The sequence below is a fragment of the Megachile rotundata genome, chromosome 3 (assembly GCF_050947335.1).
Source record: "Megachile rotundata isolate GNS110a chromosome 3, iyMegRotu1, whole genome shotgun sequence".
Taxonomy (NCBI): Eukaryota; Metazoa; Arthropoda; class Insecta; order Hymenoptera; family Megachilidae; genus Megachile; species Megachile rotundata.
The window spans coordinates 20,852,299-20,872,082 of NC_134985.1; the positions used below are offsets into that span (position 1 = coordinate 20,852,299).

The 19,784-nt window shown below is 42.0% G+C and overlaps 1 protein-coding gene across 3 annotated transcripts in view; it reads right to left on the bottom strand.

The window, feature by feature from the left end:
- The window catches only part of nahoda (DOMON-like domain-containing protein nahoda), a 29,452-nt gene that overhangs the window by 3,770 nt on the left and 5,898 nt on the right, over positions 1–19,784 (bottom strand). For 2 of the 3 annotated variants that reach the window (XR_001096989.2, XM_076530232.1), the window contains exons 2-11: positions 17,399–17,746; positions 9,686–9,756; positions 4,744–4,841; positions 4,551–4,674; positions 4,245–4,476; positions 2,368–2,880; positions 2,247–2,288; positions 1,374–2,051; positions 329–772; positions 15–160 (exon numbers count right to left, since the gene is read on the bottom strand). Coding sequence is in view for 2 of the 3 variants with exons in the window: in XM_076530232.1 (XP_076386347.1) it covers positions 15–160; positions 329–772; positions 1,374–2,051; positions 2,247–2,288; positions 2,368–2,880; positions 4,245–4,476; positions 4,551–4,674; positions 4,744–4,841; positions 9,686–9,756; positions 17,399–17,573 (2,523 nt within the window). In the remaining variant the exon portion in view is untranslated. The remainder of the gene's footprint in view (positions 1–14; positions 161–328; positions 773–1,373; positions 2,052–2,246; positions 2,289–2,367; positions 2,881–4,244; positions 4,477–4,550; positions 4,675–4,743; positions 4,842–9,685; positions 9,757–17,398; positions 17,747–19,784) is intronic. The other variant, XM_012292907.2, reaches the window with a different exon arrangement.

A 19,784-nucleotide genomic window follows, 5' to 3' on the forward strand; every position in this document is an offset into this window, starting at 1 on the left:
TTGTGGGAAACTACCTTTCGTGTCTTGTACGACCATTGAATAGAGTATTCACAGGTACCATTCTCGGGAACACAATGTCTGGGATAATGCCATTCACCGCTGCAATTCGAAACCTGCATCGTAGCGTTGCCACCTGCTGCTTCTTGTCTGTTCTTTTCGTCTGTGGACGTTAAAGGATGCATAAGTTTTACAGAAATTCACTCTAACTACTTTTCATCTCTATGATCGACTTCACTGAGGAAGTTGATCTTCTGATCTGTTCTGAGGAACTCGAACAGTCACCAGGACTAACTTATTGATCACTGATCGAAACACGTATTTGACCTACCAAAGAAATTAAGCGTCACTGCTCCTCTCTGCGACCCATGTCCATGGTACTTGAGCTCGTCAGGTTTGTAAAAGTCCTTCACGCTAACCTTGGCCTTCTCGACGCCACTGGGTGGGTGGTGAACGTACTTGCCAGGTTCCTGACCTTTAGCCCATATCACCTGCATATTAGCATCGACAATCTCGTGATCGGTCGGTTCGTTCGCTGCTAATTTTCGTCTGAAGAGTATCGTTGTGACTCCATTGCGTTCGTAACCCATGGCTGCAGTTAGAGTTTCCCTGCCACCCCAGTACTCGTCCTTTCGAGGCGTGGACCTGTCCCTCGTATAATAGTCACCGATCCTGTGACTCTCACCGCGAGCAGATCCGATAATGATGTCCGTGCAGTCCATAGGGTTGAAATCGTGCTTCGGCGTGTACTTGTGGCCTGCTCCAGGTAGGATAGCTTCAAGGATTAAGAAGAAGGTCAGAATACAGCTGGTTCACAAGGATTAAGCGAATGATGACTGCAGTAGACTTAGGGAAGAGATGTGTAATTGCGTAGTGAAGTTGTACTGCAGACTCGATAAGTTACGGATAAGCAACAAGAAGCTGGTACGAGTAACTTAAGTGTATTAACATCCTACAATTTCTATATGGAGATACTTTATACGGTTAGTATTGAAACTACTGATGAATTACTTCTTATTGACTACATCTACTTATATACTTTGATTTTATTGGACTACTATGATGTGTAATATACATGTGACGACATTGATTCTGTACAGTATAAAGCTGGTGCGATATGTACAGTATCGAGCATAATAGGCTTCTCTAGGAAAAATGGCGGTATAGGAGAAACATACTGTGTCACAAGATGATCTTTAAGAATTAAAAGGAGCAGAAGTTACTTCTCTTGTTAATCATCTTGTGTCACGCGAACAATATTTAAAAGTTACTACATATTTCAACTTATAGAGTCCTACTCTTTCCTTACACCACGATTTTCCATGAAGAAACCAAGTATGCTCAAAAGCATCAAAATTGCCTAATCAGCTGGTTACCTTTCGTTGCGCTTGACTTTGGACCTGAATTCGGCTCCGGTTCCGAGCTGGGTTCAGACTTTGGCTCCGGCTCTGACTTGGATTCCGGTTCAGAATTTGGCTCTGGTTCGGAACTGGGTTCTGGTTCGGATTTTGGCTCTGGCTCTGAACTCGGTTCTGGTTCGGACTTGGGTTCAGGTTCGGATTTTGGCTCTGGTTCTGAACTCGGCTCTGGTTCGGACTTGGGTTCTGGCTCGGATTTTGGTTCGGGTTCTGAGGTGGGCTCTGGCTCAGCACTTGGTTCTGGTTCGGACTTGGGCTCGGGTTCAGAGTTGGGTTCATATTCAGGTGGCAACATGAGCTTTGCCTTGGATTTTTCACTTGCGTGTTCTGATTTGACTTGGGGAACGAATTCTGATTGGGATTTTGGTTCTGGTTCGGATTTAGGCTCTGGCTCGGAACTTGGTTCAGGTTCAGACTTAGGTTCTGGCTCAGAACTTGGTTCAGGTTCAGACTTGGGTTCTGGTTCAGAACTTGGTTCCGGTTCAGACTTGGGTTCAGGTTCGGACTTAGGTTCTGGCTCAGAACTCGGTTCAGGCTCGGACTTGGGTTCAGGTTCAGACTTGGGTTCAGGTTCTGAACTAGGTTCTGGTTCAGGGTTGGTGCTGTTGACAGTGCTCGGCTCGGCGACGGGTTCCCCTGTGCAACAAAGCATCGTTCGTCGTGCCACTATCTACTTATTTCTTACAAATCCATCACCACGTGCACAGTGTATCAAACAACAGGAACTCCAAATACTTTATACTACTTCATCGGGAAGCAAACTACGTATCTACTAAATAATTACGGGAAGCAAGGTACTACTCATCTGTACTCAAACGAAACCAGACGTACCATTTGTGACTGCAGTCGACTCTGGAGACCTCTTCTTGCGCCCTAACAAATGAACAACAATATACATCAACTATTCTTGAATTTATAAATACAATATGTAGCAAATAGACTTGATTTTCACCTTGCCTCGTGCTAACGCGATAAGTAACACTCGTCTGCACCGTCACGTCGGTGTCTGACCTAGGAGTCGCAGCTAGCGCCGCGATATCATGCGCTTTTGCCGATCTTCTCTTAGCGCTGGACCTTTCGGTTCCAGACTCGGGTTCAGGTTCGGGTTCAGGCTCAGGCTGCGGCTCAGGCTCGGGTTCAGGCTTCGGTTCAGCCTTCGGTTCAGATTTTGGCTCAGATTTTGGCTCAGATTTTGGCTCGGATTTTGGTTCGGGTTCCGATTTCGGTTCCGGCTGTGGAAGCGGTTCGTCCTTCGGTCTTTCTTGTATGTTGGGGAAAGATCGACATAAGGGAGTCAGGTCACTTGGACGCCAGCCAATTCCGACCCAACTAGTGCTGTTCACTACCATCACTCCTTCCAGTTCTTTGCTCTCTTTCAATATCCGCCAATAAAACGTGAAATTGTCCGAGAACTTTTTCATCGTGTAAGAGTCCAGGTCTACGTCGATGGTCTTGATCGGCGATTCTGAAACGAATCATCAAATTATAAGGAATTATAACGTTTGCAAACGTTATTTAAACTTTTTTGCGGTGTGCGAGCCAATTACCGCATAGAAAGTTGCAAGGTTTAAAACGGATTTATGACACGGCGTTTAACACTCGAGTGTTGGGAAAGTTTGCAACAAGAAAGCCATTTTATTGGCGATACTTGGGCGTTTGCCGCCAGATGGAGCTGTTAATGTTAGGTTCAGATGTTGGTCGCGATTGCTACTCGTGGTGATTACTAAGCGTGGTGATTACTTCGCGTGGTGATTGTTATGCGTGGTGAGTACTACGCGTGGTGAGTACTACGCGCGAGAAGTACTACGCGTGGTGAGTACTACGCGTGGTGAGTACTACGCGTGGTGAGTACTACGCGTGGTGAGTACTACACGTGAGGAGTACTACGCATGGTGAGTACTACGCGTGGTGATTGCTACGCGTGGTGATTACTACGCGTGGTGAGTACTACGCGTGGTGATTACTACGCGTGGTGAGTACTACGCGTGGGGAGTACTACGCATGGTGATTACTACGCGTGGTGATTACTACGCGTGGTGAGTACTACGCGTGGGGAGTACTACGCGTGGGGAGTACTACGCGTGGTGAGTACTACGCGTGGGGAGTACTACGCATGGTGATTACTACGCGTGGTGAGTACTACGCGTGGCGATTACTACGCGTGGTGATTCCTACGCGTGGTGATTACTACGCGTGGTGATTACTACGCGTGGTGAGTACTACGCGTGGGGAGTACTACGCGTGGTGATTACTACGCGTGGTGAGTACTACGCGTGGCGATTACTACGCGTGGTGATTCCTACGCGTGGTGATTGCTACGCGTGGTGATTACTACGCGTGGTGAGTACTACGCGTGGTGATTACTACGCGTGGTGATTGCTACGCGTGGTGATTACTACGCGTGGTGATTACTACGCGTGGTGAGTACGACGCGTAGTGAGTACTACGCGTGGTGATTCTCACGCGTGGTGAATGCGACGCGTGGTGATTCTCACACATGGTGATTGCCACACGTGGTAATTACTACGCATGATAAAATACGCATTGATTACTCCACGTGACAATTGCAACGCGTGTAATACAGTGCGTTGCGAACTAATACAAATCAATTACCACGCGTTCCTCCCTAACATATGGCGATACAACTCGTGGCATACCACGCGTCGACAGCGTACTACGCCCAACGATCCAATATCTATGCAACCTATGGCAATATAACCACCCATTCCTTCCCAACTATATCAAAGGGATGTTACTACATTCCTTTATCACCAGATCCTCTATTTCCTTCAAATATCTCCAAAGGAATGGAAAATCTTTGAAACTTACTCTTGGCACAGCCCGGTCCGAACCAGCCAATATTGCAATAGCAGTGCTTGGTGGGCGCGGTCGTGCCGCCATTGTCAATGCACGTGCCCTGAATACCGCAGTCGGAATCGTCCAGACATTCCTCCTTAAATTCGCACCTTGTACCGTGATACAGTCGATCGCATCTGCATCGACCCAGAAGATATCGGCCATGACCGCTGCAATCTTCTCTGTAGCTTTTTCTGTCGATAATCTAACGGGCACAAATTACAGGTTACCACTTGTACACAGTGTTTCAAAAATCAAGTGTAACTTTAAAATGCGTACGTCTATATCTGCGCAGGACCAAAATCGGTAACTCGATCCCCATTCTTCGGCCTCTCGCAAAAGTCGAATCGTGCAGTCTGTGCATGTGAAATTCTGAGGTAATTGCACCGCGTAACTTTGTGCCCTGGAAAATCAACCAATCTCATAATTTTACGAGCTATCGGGAATGTGGAGAATAACGGTCTTCACTCACGTGGCGTCATCTTCCACGAACTCGCTATTTTTCGTGACGGGAGTCAGATCCACCAGTGGTCGGTCGAGGGCGTCCAAGATTTGCAAGCGAAATCCTCCCTAAACAGCAAATAGACAAATTTTAATTTTCCTCTACTTATGGACTAATGCTTTTATTAACGAAGCAATTTATTTTTTGCGAAGTCACTTGGTAGCCATTTTTAAAATACTACTACTCCGTAATAATATTATTATCGCAAGTTAACGAAGTTCATCCAAATTAGGAGGTTCCGGTTTCCTTCGTTAACGCTCGCAAACGAGAAGAGGACGTTGAGACACAGATAGCACGTATGGATAGCGGAGTCGAAGAGTCTTATTGCGGATCCGTGACATAGAAACTAGCGGTAAGTTCGATCGGTCACGCTAACAAAAATGTAGTCACTTCGGCTAACGCTTTCACGGCTCGCAATTTTGCCGTTACGAGACACGTGAAATCTTGAAGGAATCGTAAATGCGATGTCGCGAGGAACGTCTCTTTGAAACGGCATCAATGACATTGGCGTTAAATCGATGATTGCCGCTGTCGATCCGACACCTCGCCGAGGAGAACCGTTATTAATCGATTTAAACCGAAAGAGAATGTTCGTTTCTTCTACGTGCCACGTTTCCTGATTATTAACCGCATTCCTCCGGGCGTCATAACCTCAAAGCTCCGTCGGTAACTGTTTACTTATCTTCCTTTTAATCGCTTTCGATTGAACAAAGCTGTTCTGTTACTTATGTACAAATATACTTAATTACAAAATGACAGTTCAATGTTTAGAAAGTTTATCTTGATTGAAGAGTTTACTTTGATCGAATGCTAATTGCGAGGTAAATGTTTGTCCACACATCTTTACTGATAAGATACAAGTATATTAATCATATGGATTTGCAAATAAAATAATACATTCTAAATGTAAATCTTCAACATACAATTTACTGAAAATTTACAGAAAATTACTGTGGCTTATGGTAATAATTTTTACTACCAGTAACTTTAATCTATAATAACAATTTGATCTCCATTTTACTTAAAATTTTTCCTCCATTTTTGCGTCGTAACAAAGTACGTAATCAGTCTGCAAATTAGAAGCAGACGGACGTTCCAGAGTTTCGAAATAGCAAAGAGATATCGGTAAAAAACTAGAAGAGTATTTGAAATATTTGTGAAAGTACGTTCGGCATCCGAAAGCGTATTTCAAAATGTCGGTATTATACAATGGCGTAGAGTAGTTAGCTAAAGAGCCGAACAGAATCAGTTCACACGAGATGCTTGTCACTTTGGACGAAAGTTTCGTCGAAAATCGACGCGAGAGAGTTCGAAACGTTTTCCAACGGCGCTGGTCGCCAGTCAAAACGAAAAGGAGAAAGGGAAGAGTGGTACCGCTTCGCACGGTACACACCTGCAGTTACAAGCGTTATCGTCGAATTTTTCTCGTGCCAGGGATATTCTCGCGAGTAAAATTTGCGAGCCTAGGCGACGTCGAAAAAGACCCTGAAGACAATGACGACTGCGAGAAATGCGTGGACTCGGACTTTCGCAATCCTTGGAGGGAAACCGACGAGAAACAATTGCGACGTTTGCGAACTTGTGTTAAACATTTATGTTTGCAACTATTGCAGAATCAACTGGAGATATATTAATAAATAATTCATAAGTAGCAAGGTATTGTAAGGAGTTTATCTTGGTTCTGGAAATATGAGACATTTTATTAAAATTATAAGCCATCTTTTATTTGTTAATATATTGTTGACTTTCGTGATGATAAAATAGATCTCACTTGGACATTGGATCTCACTGGACACTTGGACCTTATCACGCAGCTGAATGTTCAATTATATATGACAATATATGAGGACCTCATATGTGGGGTTGAACCATCAAAGTTCCAGACAGAAGTTGGTCTTTTAAATCCTTAATTATTTTTCACAAGCTTATTCATATTAATCAAACGTAGCTCAGTAGGTTATTAGCTGAAGACAACCAGGGTAGGTCTATGTACCTTGCAGTTATGCCACACCTGTCTTAAAAGATTGAAATGAATGACCATATCTTTTGAACAGAGCTGTACTCTAATAAGCAGCATTTTTCAAAGAACATACTGTACTAGGTTTGTATCTTTCAAAGAACATAATGTACTAGCTATTACATCTTTTGAAGAAGATACTGTACCAGGTCTTGTATCTTTCAAAGAGTATAACTAGGTATGTTAGGTGTCACTAGGTATCACATTCAGCAAAGAGTATACAGTATCAGCTATTATATCGTTCAAAGAATATACTCTACTATAATACAACTTCTATCAGACCGTCTTCGATCGATCTTTCAAAAGAGGAACCCAAAATTCATCCACAACCACATTCAATGCTTCGTAAGGTGTCAATGAACCCCAAACCGGACGTATGATTATGAGTGTCGCAATTGTTATTCGATGTCTCACTACTCTACACTGTCAGTGGCAGTGTTTTAACTCGATCGTTTTTCAGGAATAGCTGGAAGATTTGGCATTGGTCCGAGCGATCGGAGACAGCGTTACGGTACTCAACATACCGAAGAGTAACTCTCTCGCACATGTCTCACCACTTTCCGACCTACCTACCTAAGGTAGACGGCAGGCACCATGAACGCATGCATGCTCCCATAGCTTTTCTCGTGAATTATTCAACGCGCATCATCTTAGGCAACGACGTGCAAGCGTAAGCCGAGGTTCAGCCTGTGTCTGTATTTTCTTTCCCTTTCGTATAGACCACGTGCGGACAAATCCGTGATATCTTTCATGATGACTTAGGTAGACGCGACGCTGCGAATATGAATTTCTGTTTGAACGGAGCTGACTACCCTAGGGGAAATTGTCATGTAGCATTTGCTTGCTTAGGAACGTAGAGAGGTTTGCTGATCGTTATGGAACATGTGGATGCGGGAGCTAAGGCAAATTTAGAGAGGTGGGACTTCAGAAGTCTAGCTGTTGAAATTTGGTTCTTCGATTTGAACATGTTGGAGTACAATATATTAGCCCTTTGCACTCGGAAAGTTTATTTTGTCGTTCAAAATGTCCCTTCAGAGGGGACAGCCGAGTGCAAAGGGTTAGAACATAGAGCATATATTAGAACACAGGAGTTAGGGTTGGAACTTAGGATCTATTTGAACGTAGCACCTATTGGAACTTGGAGTATATGGAAATCTACGATCTACTGGAGCTGGGACCTATGGCAACTTGAAACTTATGGTAACTTAGGAGCTGCTGAAACCTAGAGTCTATGGAAACGTAGGATCTCTTGGAACTAGGTTCAATTGGAACCTAGAGCTTATGAAACCTAGGACCTATAGAAATTAAGGATTTAGAGAACCTAGGATCTAATGAAACCTAGAAGCTATAGAAACTTAGAGTCCATGGAAACTTAGGACCTAGCGGATGTAGGACTTATGACACTTAGTGTTGGAACCTAGGACCACAGAAACCTAGGACCTATAGAAATTGAGGACCTACAGAACCTAGGATTTAATGAAACCTAGAAGCTATAGAAGCCTAGGATCCATGGAAACTTAGGACCTAGCAGATCTAGGACTTATGACACCTAGTATTGGAACCTAGGACCTATGATCCCTAAGACCTATAGAAATTGAGGATCTATAGAACCTAGGATCTAATGAAACCTAGAAGCTATAGAAACTTAGAGTCCATGGAAACTTAGGACCTAGCAGATCTAGGACTAACGACATCTAGTAGTGGAACCTAGGACCTATGATCCCTAGGACTTATAGAAATTGAGGATTTACAGAACCCTAGAATCTAATGAAACCTAGAATCCATAGCAACCTAGGACCCATGGAAACTTAGGACCCAGCAGATCTAGAACTTATGACCCCTAGTACTGGAACCTAGGACCTATGATCCCTAAGACCTATAGAAATTGAGGATCTATAGAACCTAGGATCTAATGAAACCTAGAATCCATAGAAACCTAGGACCCATGGAAACTTAGGACCTAGCAGATCTAGGACTAACGCCACCTACTACCTATTTGAACTTAAGACCTAAGCTAACCTAAGCTAATAGCTACTAAAAACCAGAACTTGTAGAAATCTGAGACCTGTTGCTTTACTAAAACCGAGAACCCAAGTAGACTAGCTAGACGACCTAATCCTAGAGTACTTGAACCTACTTTAATTCAGAACCCACAAGAATGTAGAATGAACTGGAAATTCTACGTTCCAGTCGAGCCAGTAGCTAGCATTGTTAAGGATTTCATCGACTACTGCAATATAATTTTCGATTAGTGTTTTTGAAACGCTTGGATGCACAAGTTTTATTACGTCGACAAGATATGGAATTTCGTAATCGAAGGATGTGTTCGGATAAAGCGATTGCGAAAGTGATTCTTAGCAGGTGTACCTTAATGTCTTACTTCACAATATGGCGGACAGGGTACGCGTCAGTTGAGGCATAATTAATGAAATTCTTTCGGTGGACGGATTCTTTACAATGTAAACATTGTGCAACAATGGAGATTACATCGAGGACGATAGGAGCTCGATGTCGAAGATGAATGCAGAAAGTTCCATATCGGAGAAAGTGTAGTCACGCGAATAACAAAACGTGCCGGTTATAATTCGCCTCTCACGTAACCGCACTGATTCTCTTTATTTAATAACTGTTCTTTTTTTCAATTGCTAACTACTTGCGCGATCGTTAATTTCGAAATCTTGCGTTATCGAGGATTCCGATCAAATTAACGATATTTAATTAATTAAAGATAATTCTTTATTAAGTACTAATTGAGATCAACGCAGGAGAGTAACGCAGAAATTATTGGTCTCGTTAGAACAGCTTTCTTTTTCCTCGTCAGTGATCAAATATGTTCGGAATCCGATTATCGAGTAAAAGTTGTTTGTTCAAAAAATAAATACTAAGTTTACTTACTCGGTGGGGGTAAGCCAGATGCCACGTGACATTGAAGTTACTCCCAGACAGAAACGTGGTTTTAACATCGCCTGCAACATAAAAACATTCATAACTATTCTACACAAATTTTCACGATAGCATTTTAACTCGTTCCGGAGAACGGACACTTGTTGCATCTCGAGCTCATTGATTTCTATATACCAGGGACTTCATAAGCAATGAGAAAAATCCATATTCATCGCGATTAATGAGTGCTACCACTTCTGACAATCACCGGAAACATATAAAAATATGCATACTCAGTTGCCTGTTGTAATACTCTCTCTCACACCTGGAGATACCAAGTGTGAGATATAATGTGGAATTTTGCTTGTTCATTACGCGATATAGCGAGAGGTGATATAGTGATTTGATGCATAACAGTAACGTGTGATAGCATAGCTGAAGATGTAACACATAGAAATTTCATGTGTGGAAATGTAGCACGTAGGAACTCCACATGTTGCTTGTTCATGGCGACATATGTATGTGGCGATATAGCGAGTGGTGATACAGTGAGTAGTAATTGGATGCATGGCAGTAACATGTGATAGCTGCATGGCTGAAGATGCAACACATAGCAATTTCATATGTGGAAATATAGCACATACGAACTCCACATGGTGCTTGCTCATGGCGATATATGTACGTGGCGATATAGCGAGTGGTGATACAGTGGATAGTAATTGGATGCATGACAGTAATATGTGTTAGCTGCATAGCTGAAGATGTAACACATAGCAATTTCATATGTGGAAATGTAGCACGTATGAACTCCATATGTTGCTTGTTCATGGCGATATATGTACGTGGCGATATAGCGAGTGGTGATACAGTGAATAGTAATTGGATGCATGACAGTAACATGTGATAGCTGCATGGCTGAAGATGCAACACATAGCAATTTCATATGTGGAAATGTAGCACGTATGAACTCCATATGTTGCTTGTCCATGGCGATATATGTACGTGGCGATATAGCGAGTGGTGATACAGTGAATAGTAATTGAATGCATAACAGTAATATGTGTTAGCTGCATAGCTGAAGATGTAACACATAGCAATTTCATATGTGGAAATGTAGCACGTATGAACTCCATATGTTGCTTGTTCATGGCGATATACGTACGTGGCGATATAGCGAGTGGTGATACAGTGAATAGTAATTGAATGCATAACAGTAACATGTGTTAACTGTATAGCTGAAGATGCAACACATAGCAATTTCATATGTGGAAATGTAGCACGTATGAACTCCACATGTTGCTTGTTCATGGCGACATATGTACGTGGCCATATAGCGAGTGGTGATACAGTGAGTAGTAATTGGATGCATGACAGTGACATGTGTTAACTGCATAGCTGAAGATGCAATACATAGCAGTTTCATATGTGGACATATAGCACATACGAACTCCATATGTTACTTGTTCATGGCGATATATGTACGTGGCGATATAGCGAGTGGTGATACAGTGAATAGTAATTGGATGCATGACAGTAACATGTGTTAACTGCAAAGCTGAAGATGCAACACATAGCAATTTCATATGTGGAAATATAGCACGCAAGAACTCCACATATTGCAATATAACGCATGGTAAATTTTTTCCTGGAAATACGTGCAGAAGTAGACACAATACATTACTGAAGTAGAGTCGAGATTTTACGACAGGAGAAATTCAAGTATTCGAGAAAGTTCCTATAAAAGTGGGTAATATACCGAGAGTCTATGGGGCCTAATAAAATTATAGGAAACTAATAAAATTTGTGCATTACCACAAGAATAAAAATGTCAAATTGCACGACTCTTTAACCTACATTTAATTCTTCGCATAACTACAGATTTGCTTAATAGAAATGATCACTCACTAATAAATGATTAAATAATCATTAAGATTCCATTTGAATAAATATGACTGTACCGTCTACATTCGATAAGATTGTTTTAAAAGAATATTTGCCGAAACGATTCAGGAAATCAATAAGCACGCGGAAACGACGCAAATCGCCGTGAAAGAAAATGGCGTATCAAGACCGAGGTTTGTATCGCGAATCATATCGACCGTTATGAAAACAGATTCCGACGTAATTCGCGTGGTTTCACATCCTCGATTCGTAGACAGGCCAGATAACGATCTGCTACGGTGTTTATCGTATCGAGACTGAGTTCCGGAAATAATCGAAAGTGGTCGGGAATACAATTAACTTCCGGAAGCACTCGAGTGCAGAGCGGCCACCTATCTCGCCTTATAAGGACTACCGCCATCTTCTCTCTTTCGCGGTTCTCTGAAAAGAAAGCAAGCATTCCACGCTTCGGAACTAGGGTCTGGTAAAATTATGGATGCGATTCAATGGTGGGAAGCTTTTCGAGGGAAAATGGCGGTGCAGAGGAAGCAGAGTTTACTTGTTATACATGCGGTCTTAAGTGGATCTTTAGTTTCATGTGAGATTGTAAGGTTCTGAAGTTTCTTGGGTTTTAGGTTGAAGTTCTAGGCTGTTATAGGTTTATCGGGTTTAGTAGGTACTGAATTATGCTGGGTACTACGTTTTTTAGGTTCTAGATGTAGGTCCTAGGTCTCATAGATTCCATTAGGTCCTAGATTCTAATAAGCCTAGGTTTCAATAGGTTCTAGGTTTCAGTGGATTCTAGGTTTTAATAGGTTCTAGGTTTCAGTGGATTCTAGGTTTCAGTGGATTCTAGGTTTCAGTGGATTCTAGGTTTCAGTGGGTTCTAGGTTTCAGTGGATTCTAGATTTCAATAGGTTCTAGGTTTCTGTGGATTCTAGGTTTCTGTGGATTCTAGGTTTCAGTGGATTCTAGGTTTCAGTGGATTCTAGGTTTCAATAGGTTCTAGGTTTCAGTGGATTCTAGGTTTCAGTGGATTCTAGGTTTCAGTGGATTCTAGGTTTCAGTGGATTCTAGGTTTCAGTGGGTTCTAGGTTTCAGTGGATTCTAGGTTTCAGTGGATTCTAGGTTTCAATAGGTTCTAGGTTTCAGTGGGTTCTAGGTTTCAGTAGATTCTAGGCTTCAGTGGATTCTAGGTTTCAGTGGATTCTAGGTTTCAGTGGGTTCCAGGTTTCAGTGGATTTTAGGTTTCTGTGGATTCTAGGTTTCTGTGGATTCTAGGTTTCTGTGGATTCTAGGTTTCAGTGGATTCTAGGTTTCAGTGGATTCTAGGTTTCAGTGGATTCTAGGTTTCAGTAGATTCTAGGCTTCAGTGAATTCTAGGTTTCAGTGGGTTCTAGGTTTCAGTGGATTCTAGGTTTCAGTGGATTCTAGGTTTCAGTAGATTCTAGGCTTCAGTGAATTCTAGGTTTCAGTGGGTTCTAGGTTTCAGTGGATTCTAGGTTTCAATATGTTCTAGGTTTCCATAGGTTCTAGGTTTCAACAGATTCTAGTTTCCAATAGGTTCTAGGTTTCCTACGCCTACGGTTCTAATAGACACCAGATTATCTAGGGTCTCGGTTCCAGTAGACTCTTGGAGTTCCAGGTCCCAGGTTTCAAGAAATTCTAGATTTCCAAGGTCCTCGATTTCATTAGAGCCTCGGTTTCAGTACATTTCCTAGGTTCCATCGGTTCTAGAATCCCTAGGTCCAAGATTCCAATACATCCTAGTTTTCCTAAGTCCCGCTTCCAGGTCCTAGGATTCCCAGGTCCACATCTCAATAAATCCCAAGTCTCCCAGGTCTTTCCACTAGGTCCTAACTAGCCAACCATCTACATAACCTACATTTCCATCTTCCAAACCACCCTAGTAAACCAAACCCCCTACAATACATTCTACAGTATTTCTAGTGCCAAAGGTCGCACGTGGACATATTAGGGAACATTCTTTCCATCACTCGCTTACGTATTCAGTCCACATCGGTGCTCCACCGGACTCCCCATACGTAATACGCAGTCTGATTATGGTAAACGAGAAAATAAAGAGATGACGTCCATAGAGAAGAAAGTATGATTGATATGCTTTCCGTCTTAACGCGATGTAGTTTTTGAGCAACGAATTGTTGAACCGATTGTAGAAAGTTGGCGTGATCGAACAGTGTTCCTGATTCAGATCAAACACTTACTTTTACTCTGTGTTATAGGTTTATTAGATACCCGTGTTCTTATAGCAATCAGTTATGGGTCGTTTCGTCTTTGTTTCAGCATGATGTATATTAATATAAACTATTAATAATTAGTCACGTTACACGTGTCTACTGCTTATTTATTTGTTTGAAACTGCAATTAATACTGACATATTATAATGATGTTCGGAAGTTCTACACCGAGTAGGCGGGTTTCCATTAGCATCCACTGAACACGGACAGGATAATTTATAACGCTAACAGTAGTTTATTGATGTTGATTATCGACTGCTCGCATGCATCGAGTCTTAAGTATATGCTTAACTTTGCAGAACGCTGTTTCTAGGTTGGGTCCACAGTTAGGTTGATGTGGACCCTGAGAGCATTAATTAGTTGCAGATTTTTTATATTATTTACATAATATTCCTTCTTCACATTTTTGCAAATGCATTATTGTTGACAGTGGCATACATCAACTGACTCATACGTTGATCATTATGTTTTGCAAGTTCTTGTTTGTGCTCAGACATTATTATATACATCACTAACAAGGGTACCCAGTAGTTCAATTTCATCTTTCAAGCTTTCAATGCACATTATTGACTCAGCATTAGGTTTCCTTTTACTATAAACAATCAATTCAATTAAATTTGCAGGTGCAGTCACATATGACCATCATGGCGATCACCAAGTTAAAACAGTACTCACCAAACTTTCTGAGACAATGACTGGTAGGATCAAATCTTTCATTGAGTGTCGGTAAAGATTTTAATCGAAGATCTATCAGTTGGATTTTAATTGAAGACCTACCAGTTAGATTTTAATTGAAGACCTACCAGTTAGATTTTAATCAAAACTCATTACCAAACCACTACTTGAAAGTTTCATACCAAGTTACAATAGAACAAAATGGCTGAGACTCCTTGTAAGTTTACAACCACCTCTTAAGTTTGATAAAATTAATACTTATTAAATGTACATAATATTTGTACATAAAAGTTGATGATCTAAATCTTCGTTCAAGGTAGATTCTAATCGAAACTCATTACAAATCTACTACTTGAAAGTTTCATACCAAGTTACAATAAAACAAAATGGCTGAGACTCACTGTAAGTTTACAACCACCTCTTAAGTTTGATAAAATTGATACTTATTAAATGTACATAATATTTGTACATAAAAATTGACGTTCTAAATCTTCGTTCAAGGTAGATTCTAATCGAAACTCATTACAAATCTACTACTTGAAAGTTTCACATCAAGTTACAATCAAACAAAATGGCTGAGACTCACTGTAAGTTTACAACCACCTCTTAAGTTTGATAAAATTAATACTTATTACATGTACATAATATTTGTACATAAAAGTTGACGTTCCGAATCTTTGTACAAGGTAGATTCTAATCGAAACTCATTACAAATCTACTACTTGAAAGTTTCACATCAAGTTACAATAGAACAAAATGGCTGAGACTCATTGTAAGTTTACAAGCACCTCTTAAGTTTGATAAAATTAATACTTATTAAATGTACATAATATTTGTACATAAAAGTTGACGTTCCGAATCTTTGTACAAGGTAGATTCTAATCGAAACTCATTACAAATCTACTACTTGAAAGTTTCATACCAAGTTACAATAGAACAAAATGGCTGAGACTCATCGTAAGTTAACAACCACTTCTTAAGTTTGATAAAATTGATACTTATTACATGTACATAATATTTGTACATAAAAGTTGACCGTTTTAATCTGTCCAAAAGTTTGGTAGGCTATTAAAAGATGAAATTGAAATAATTTACAAGCATCTTCCATATCGATAGTCAGACTATTTCTGGCATAATCGCGTGCATCCGTCGGAGCATTGGTCGCGAACATTCTCGCGGAGAAAAGCGTGACGCGTGTAGTCTCGCGGAGGCAAAACGTAGAAGGTAATGGCCGGACAGAGGTTCGAGTTCCCTTCGTGCGAGTCGGTGAAAGTCGCCTCGAATCAGAGTACCGAGCTATCCCCACCGGAATATCTTCGCGTTAATGTCGTTTTCCCATAGAACCCTCTCACCCTTTTTCTTCCCATCCTATGCGCAACTCTAACGATCGGCTAACAACGCCATCCTCGGGACGACCGCGAAAATTCCACGCTAGTTTCCGGTCCACGCTCGCGCACAACGGATCGTGTGACACACCGACGCTGCCTGGAGAACCTGCTCCGTTGGTGACACTATCGAACGGGATATTTCTCGTTGTTTTTCTACCTCTGATGCGCCGTTTCAGGTTACGACTTGCTCCTTTTTCGCTTTGACTAGGCTGTAATTTGGAATTGGTGGCTAGGGTGGGTAGGAGCTTTATAGGACTTTGGATGATTAGGTTAGGTTCGTGGTACATGTAGATGGGTACAGGAATTTTGGGAGATTTGAAGGACTCATGTGGATGATGGATAAAAGCTGTTGAGTTTAGGGACAGAGCGGGGACCACATTTTGGGAGAATTTAGAGAGGATTCTCATGTGGATGATAGATAAAAGCTATTGAATTTAGGGACAGAGCGGGGACCACATTTTGAGAGAATTTAGAGAGGACTCTCGTATGGATGATAGATAAAAGCTGTTGAGTTTAGGGACAGAGTGGAGACCACATTTCGGGAGAATTTAGAGAGGACTCTCATGTGGACGATAGATAAAAGCTATTGAATTTAGGGACAGATAGGGGACCACATTTTGGATGAACTTAGAGAGAACTCATATGGACGATAGATAAAGCCTATTAAATTTAGAGACAGATTGTGGATCACATTTTAGGAGAACTTAGAGAGAACTCACATGGACAATAGATAAAAGCTATTAAATTTAGAGACAGATTGTGGACCACATCTTAGGAGAACTTAGAGAGAACTCACATGGACGATAGATAAAAGCTATTAAATTTAGAGACAGATTGTGGACCACATTTTAGGAGAATTTAGAGAGAACTCACATGGACAATAGATAAAACCTATTAAATTTAGAGACAGATTGTGGACCATATCTTAGGAGAACTTAGAGAGAACTCACATGGACAATAGATAAAACCTATTAAATTTTGGAACAGATTGTGGACCACATTTTGGGAGAATTTAGAGAGACCTCACATGGACAATGGATAAAGGCTTTTAAATTTAGAGGCAGATTGGGAACCACATTTTGAATGAACTTAAAGAGAACTCACATGGACAATAGATAGAACCTATTCAATATAGAGACAGAATAATCTTGTCACTTTGTCAATTTCAAAATGTGGGAAGTTGAAGACCTAGCATTTTGAAGTTACAGATAAAAGTGTGATCATCCAAGGATTTGATGAAGTATATTGTGAAATGAGACTCAAAAAGTTTGTGCATTACCAGCCCCAGTATTTGACCTACCTATGTAGTCCTTCCTCCAGTGTCATTCACCTGAATGACACTTTCTACATTTAGCAGTCCTTGTATCACAAACGTCTTCAAATTAAGGCAACCTTATTTCTTGTGCCGTCTTACTAATAATTTAGATTCATAGCAGGCTAACGAGGCCAAGGTTGCAGGCTTAAAAACTGTACCCCTCCCACCATTCGGTTATCAGAAGTAGTCAGTTGTGTAAATAACTCACCACGAGGCATTCCACAGGGACCAGGTGTCCTAGCATTATCCAAAAAGTCCAAGTCGTACTTCCTTGCTCGAGGGAAGGTTAGAGCAACGTGTCCTTGCACTTCTCTGAATGTTATCGCCGTGAACGCCAACAATATTAGTCCCGCCATGATCTCGGAACACGTTTTCGATAACATTTTCAAGCTCGAACGTTCTCGCACGATCGTTCACGTTCACAAATTCAATTCCTACGAGTTCGAGCTCGTCTCTGAGAATGTTCCTCTCCTAAGACCCTCCTGCTGATTTTTCCTGACGCTCGGCATGGGCACCCCTCTCGTTGATTAACTCCTTCCGCCTCGGTGAGGCCAATCTGCAACAACAACGAATCCTTAGCTTCGTTATGTCTGAAACGTGATATTTTTATCGACCACGGTCTCGTCTTTTCGATCGATCGCCCGCTCGTGTGTCGTTCGGCTACGAAAGGTGGACGTTTGTAAGCGAGCTGGTGTAGGTTACAACGCGAAGTCAAGGACAGATGCTCGGGCAAACTTGTTCTCTGCACTGACGCATAAATTATAATTTTACAGAATACTGTTGGATAACCCTCATCGAATTTATTCAAGTTTTACGAATTTTGAAAAATGCAGGTGGATGACAGGTACACATGGCTTTCAGGATTTTCGTATTAACACGAACAGTATATTTTTATAAATACCAAGTTAAAAATGCTGTTTATGCTACTGAACCAGCAAGTCAAATAGGACATCCAATCTAATCAACCTATTCGATATTGCAGACAGAATATGTGCTAATATGTCAGAAATAAGCAAGCTACCTTGTGGTTATCACATTTCTAATCACTTAGCACTTGAACAATGTCAAGTTCCAATTCAACAGACCAGTCCTATAAAAATATAAACTCATTGTAAATCCCAGCTCGTTTGACATTTCATAAATTCCCAGTCTCGAGGTAAATAAAATTCCTCCTTTATATGAATATTCACAAAGATTCCAATTGGCAAATAACGGCAAGCCTAAGTATAAAAACAGTCGTATTTTGCGGATTCATCATTATGCAAGAACGTGTCAGCCTCGATGTTCTTGCACAAAACGGTAAAAATAACAGCGATAATTAACGAGTGCTCTGGAATAGCAAGCTGAGAGCGGAACATGTCATTGTCTCGATGCGAGCTTTCCTTGCTTAACGTACCCCAACGGAAAACCGTAAATGATCCATCGATCATTCGCTGCAGTGACTAACGGTCGCCATGGCGGAAGGAAGACGCACGCGAGGTCCTTTCGTCTCGCTCTTTCTCGGGTGCAACGAGTATAAAACAAAGTCGACGAAACAAGGTAAACAGAAATGATTTTCTTGGAATCGTAGAACGCGAAACACAATAGCAAGCACGAAATCGACGAGGTAAGCGTGAGAAACCGCGAGATAAAGGCTGAAGGACGCGTGCACATCGAGATAAGTGAAAAAGAAATAATTATGGCGGGCCGTGAAGCGAGTTGCGAGAAACACGACAACGCAGCGAGAAATTACGTTCTAGTCTGTGATTTGAAACGTTAAACCGTGGTCTTGAGACATACACGGAAGAAAATGCGATGAAATTAACGCGTGTCACTTTGTGTGGTAGAGTCGGCTTGAATTATGTTCGCTTCGAGTCATTTATATTCGGTGGCAAAGTAAATGGAGTGGTTGGGAGCTTTATTTTGTGGGGAGTTGGGGATGTTTGGAGATGTGGGGAGTTGGGAATGTGGGAATTTGGGGACGTGGGGAATTGGAGGGCGTGGGGAATTGGGGGGCGTGGGGATTTGGGGACGTGGGGATTTGGGGACGTGGGGATTTGGGAGCGTGGAGAATTGGGGACGTAGGGAATTGGGGGATGTGGGAATTTGGGGACGTGGGAATTTGGGAGCGCGGAGAATTGGGGACGTGGGGAATTGGGAAACGTGGGGATTTCGGGACGTGGGGATTTGGGGGACGTGGGGATTTGGGGACGTGGGGATTTGGGAGCGTGGGGAATTGGGGACGTGAGGAATTGGGGGACGCGGGGATTTGGGGACGTGGGGATTTGGAGACGTAGGGATTTGGGGACGTGGGGATTTGGAAGCGTGGGGAATTGGGGACGTGGGGATTTTGGGACGTGGGGAATTGGGGGACATGGGGATTTGGGAACGTGGGGATTTGGGGACGTGGGAATTTGGGGACGTGGGGATTTGGGAGCGCGGATAATTGGGGACGTGGGGAATTGGGGGACGTGGGGATTTCGGGACGTGGGGATTTGGGGACGTAGGGATTTGGGGACGTGGGGATTTGGGAGCGTGGGGAATTGGGGACGTGAGGAATTGGGGGACGCGGGGATTTGGGGACGTGGGGATTTGGAGACGTGGGGATTTGGAGA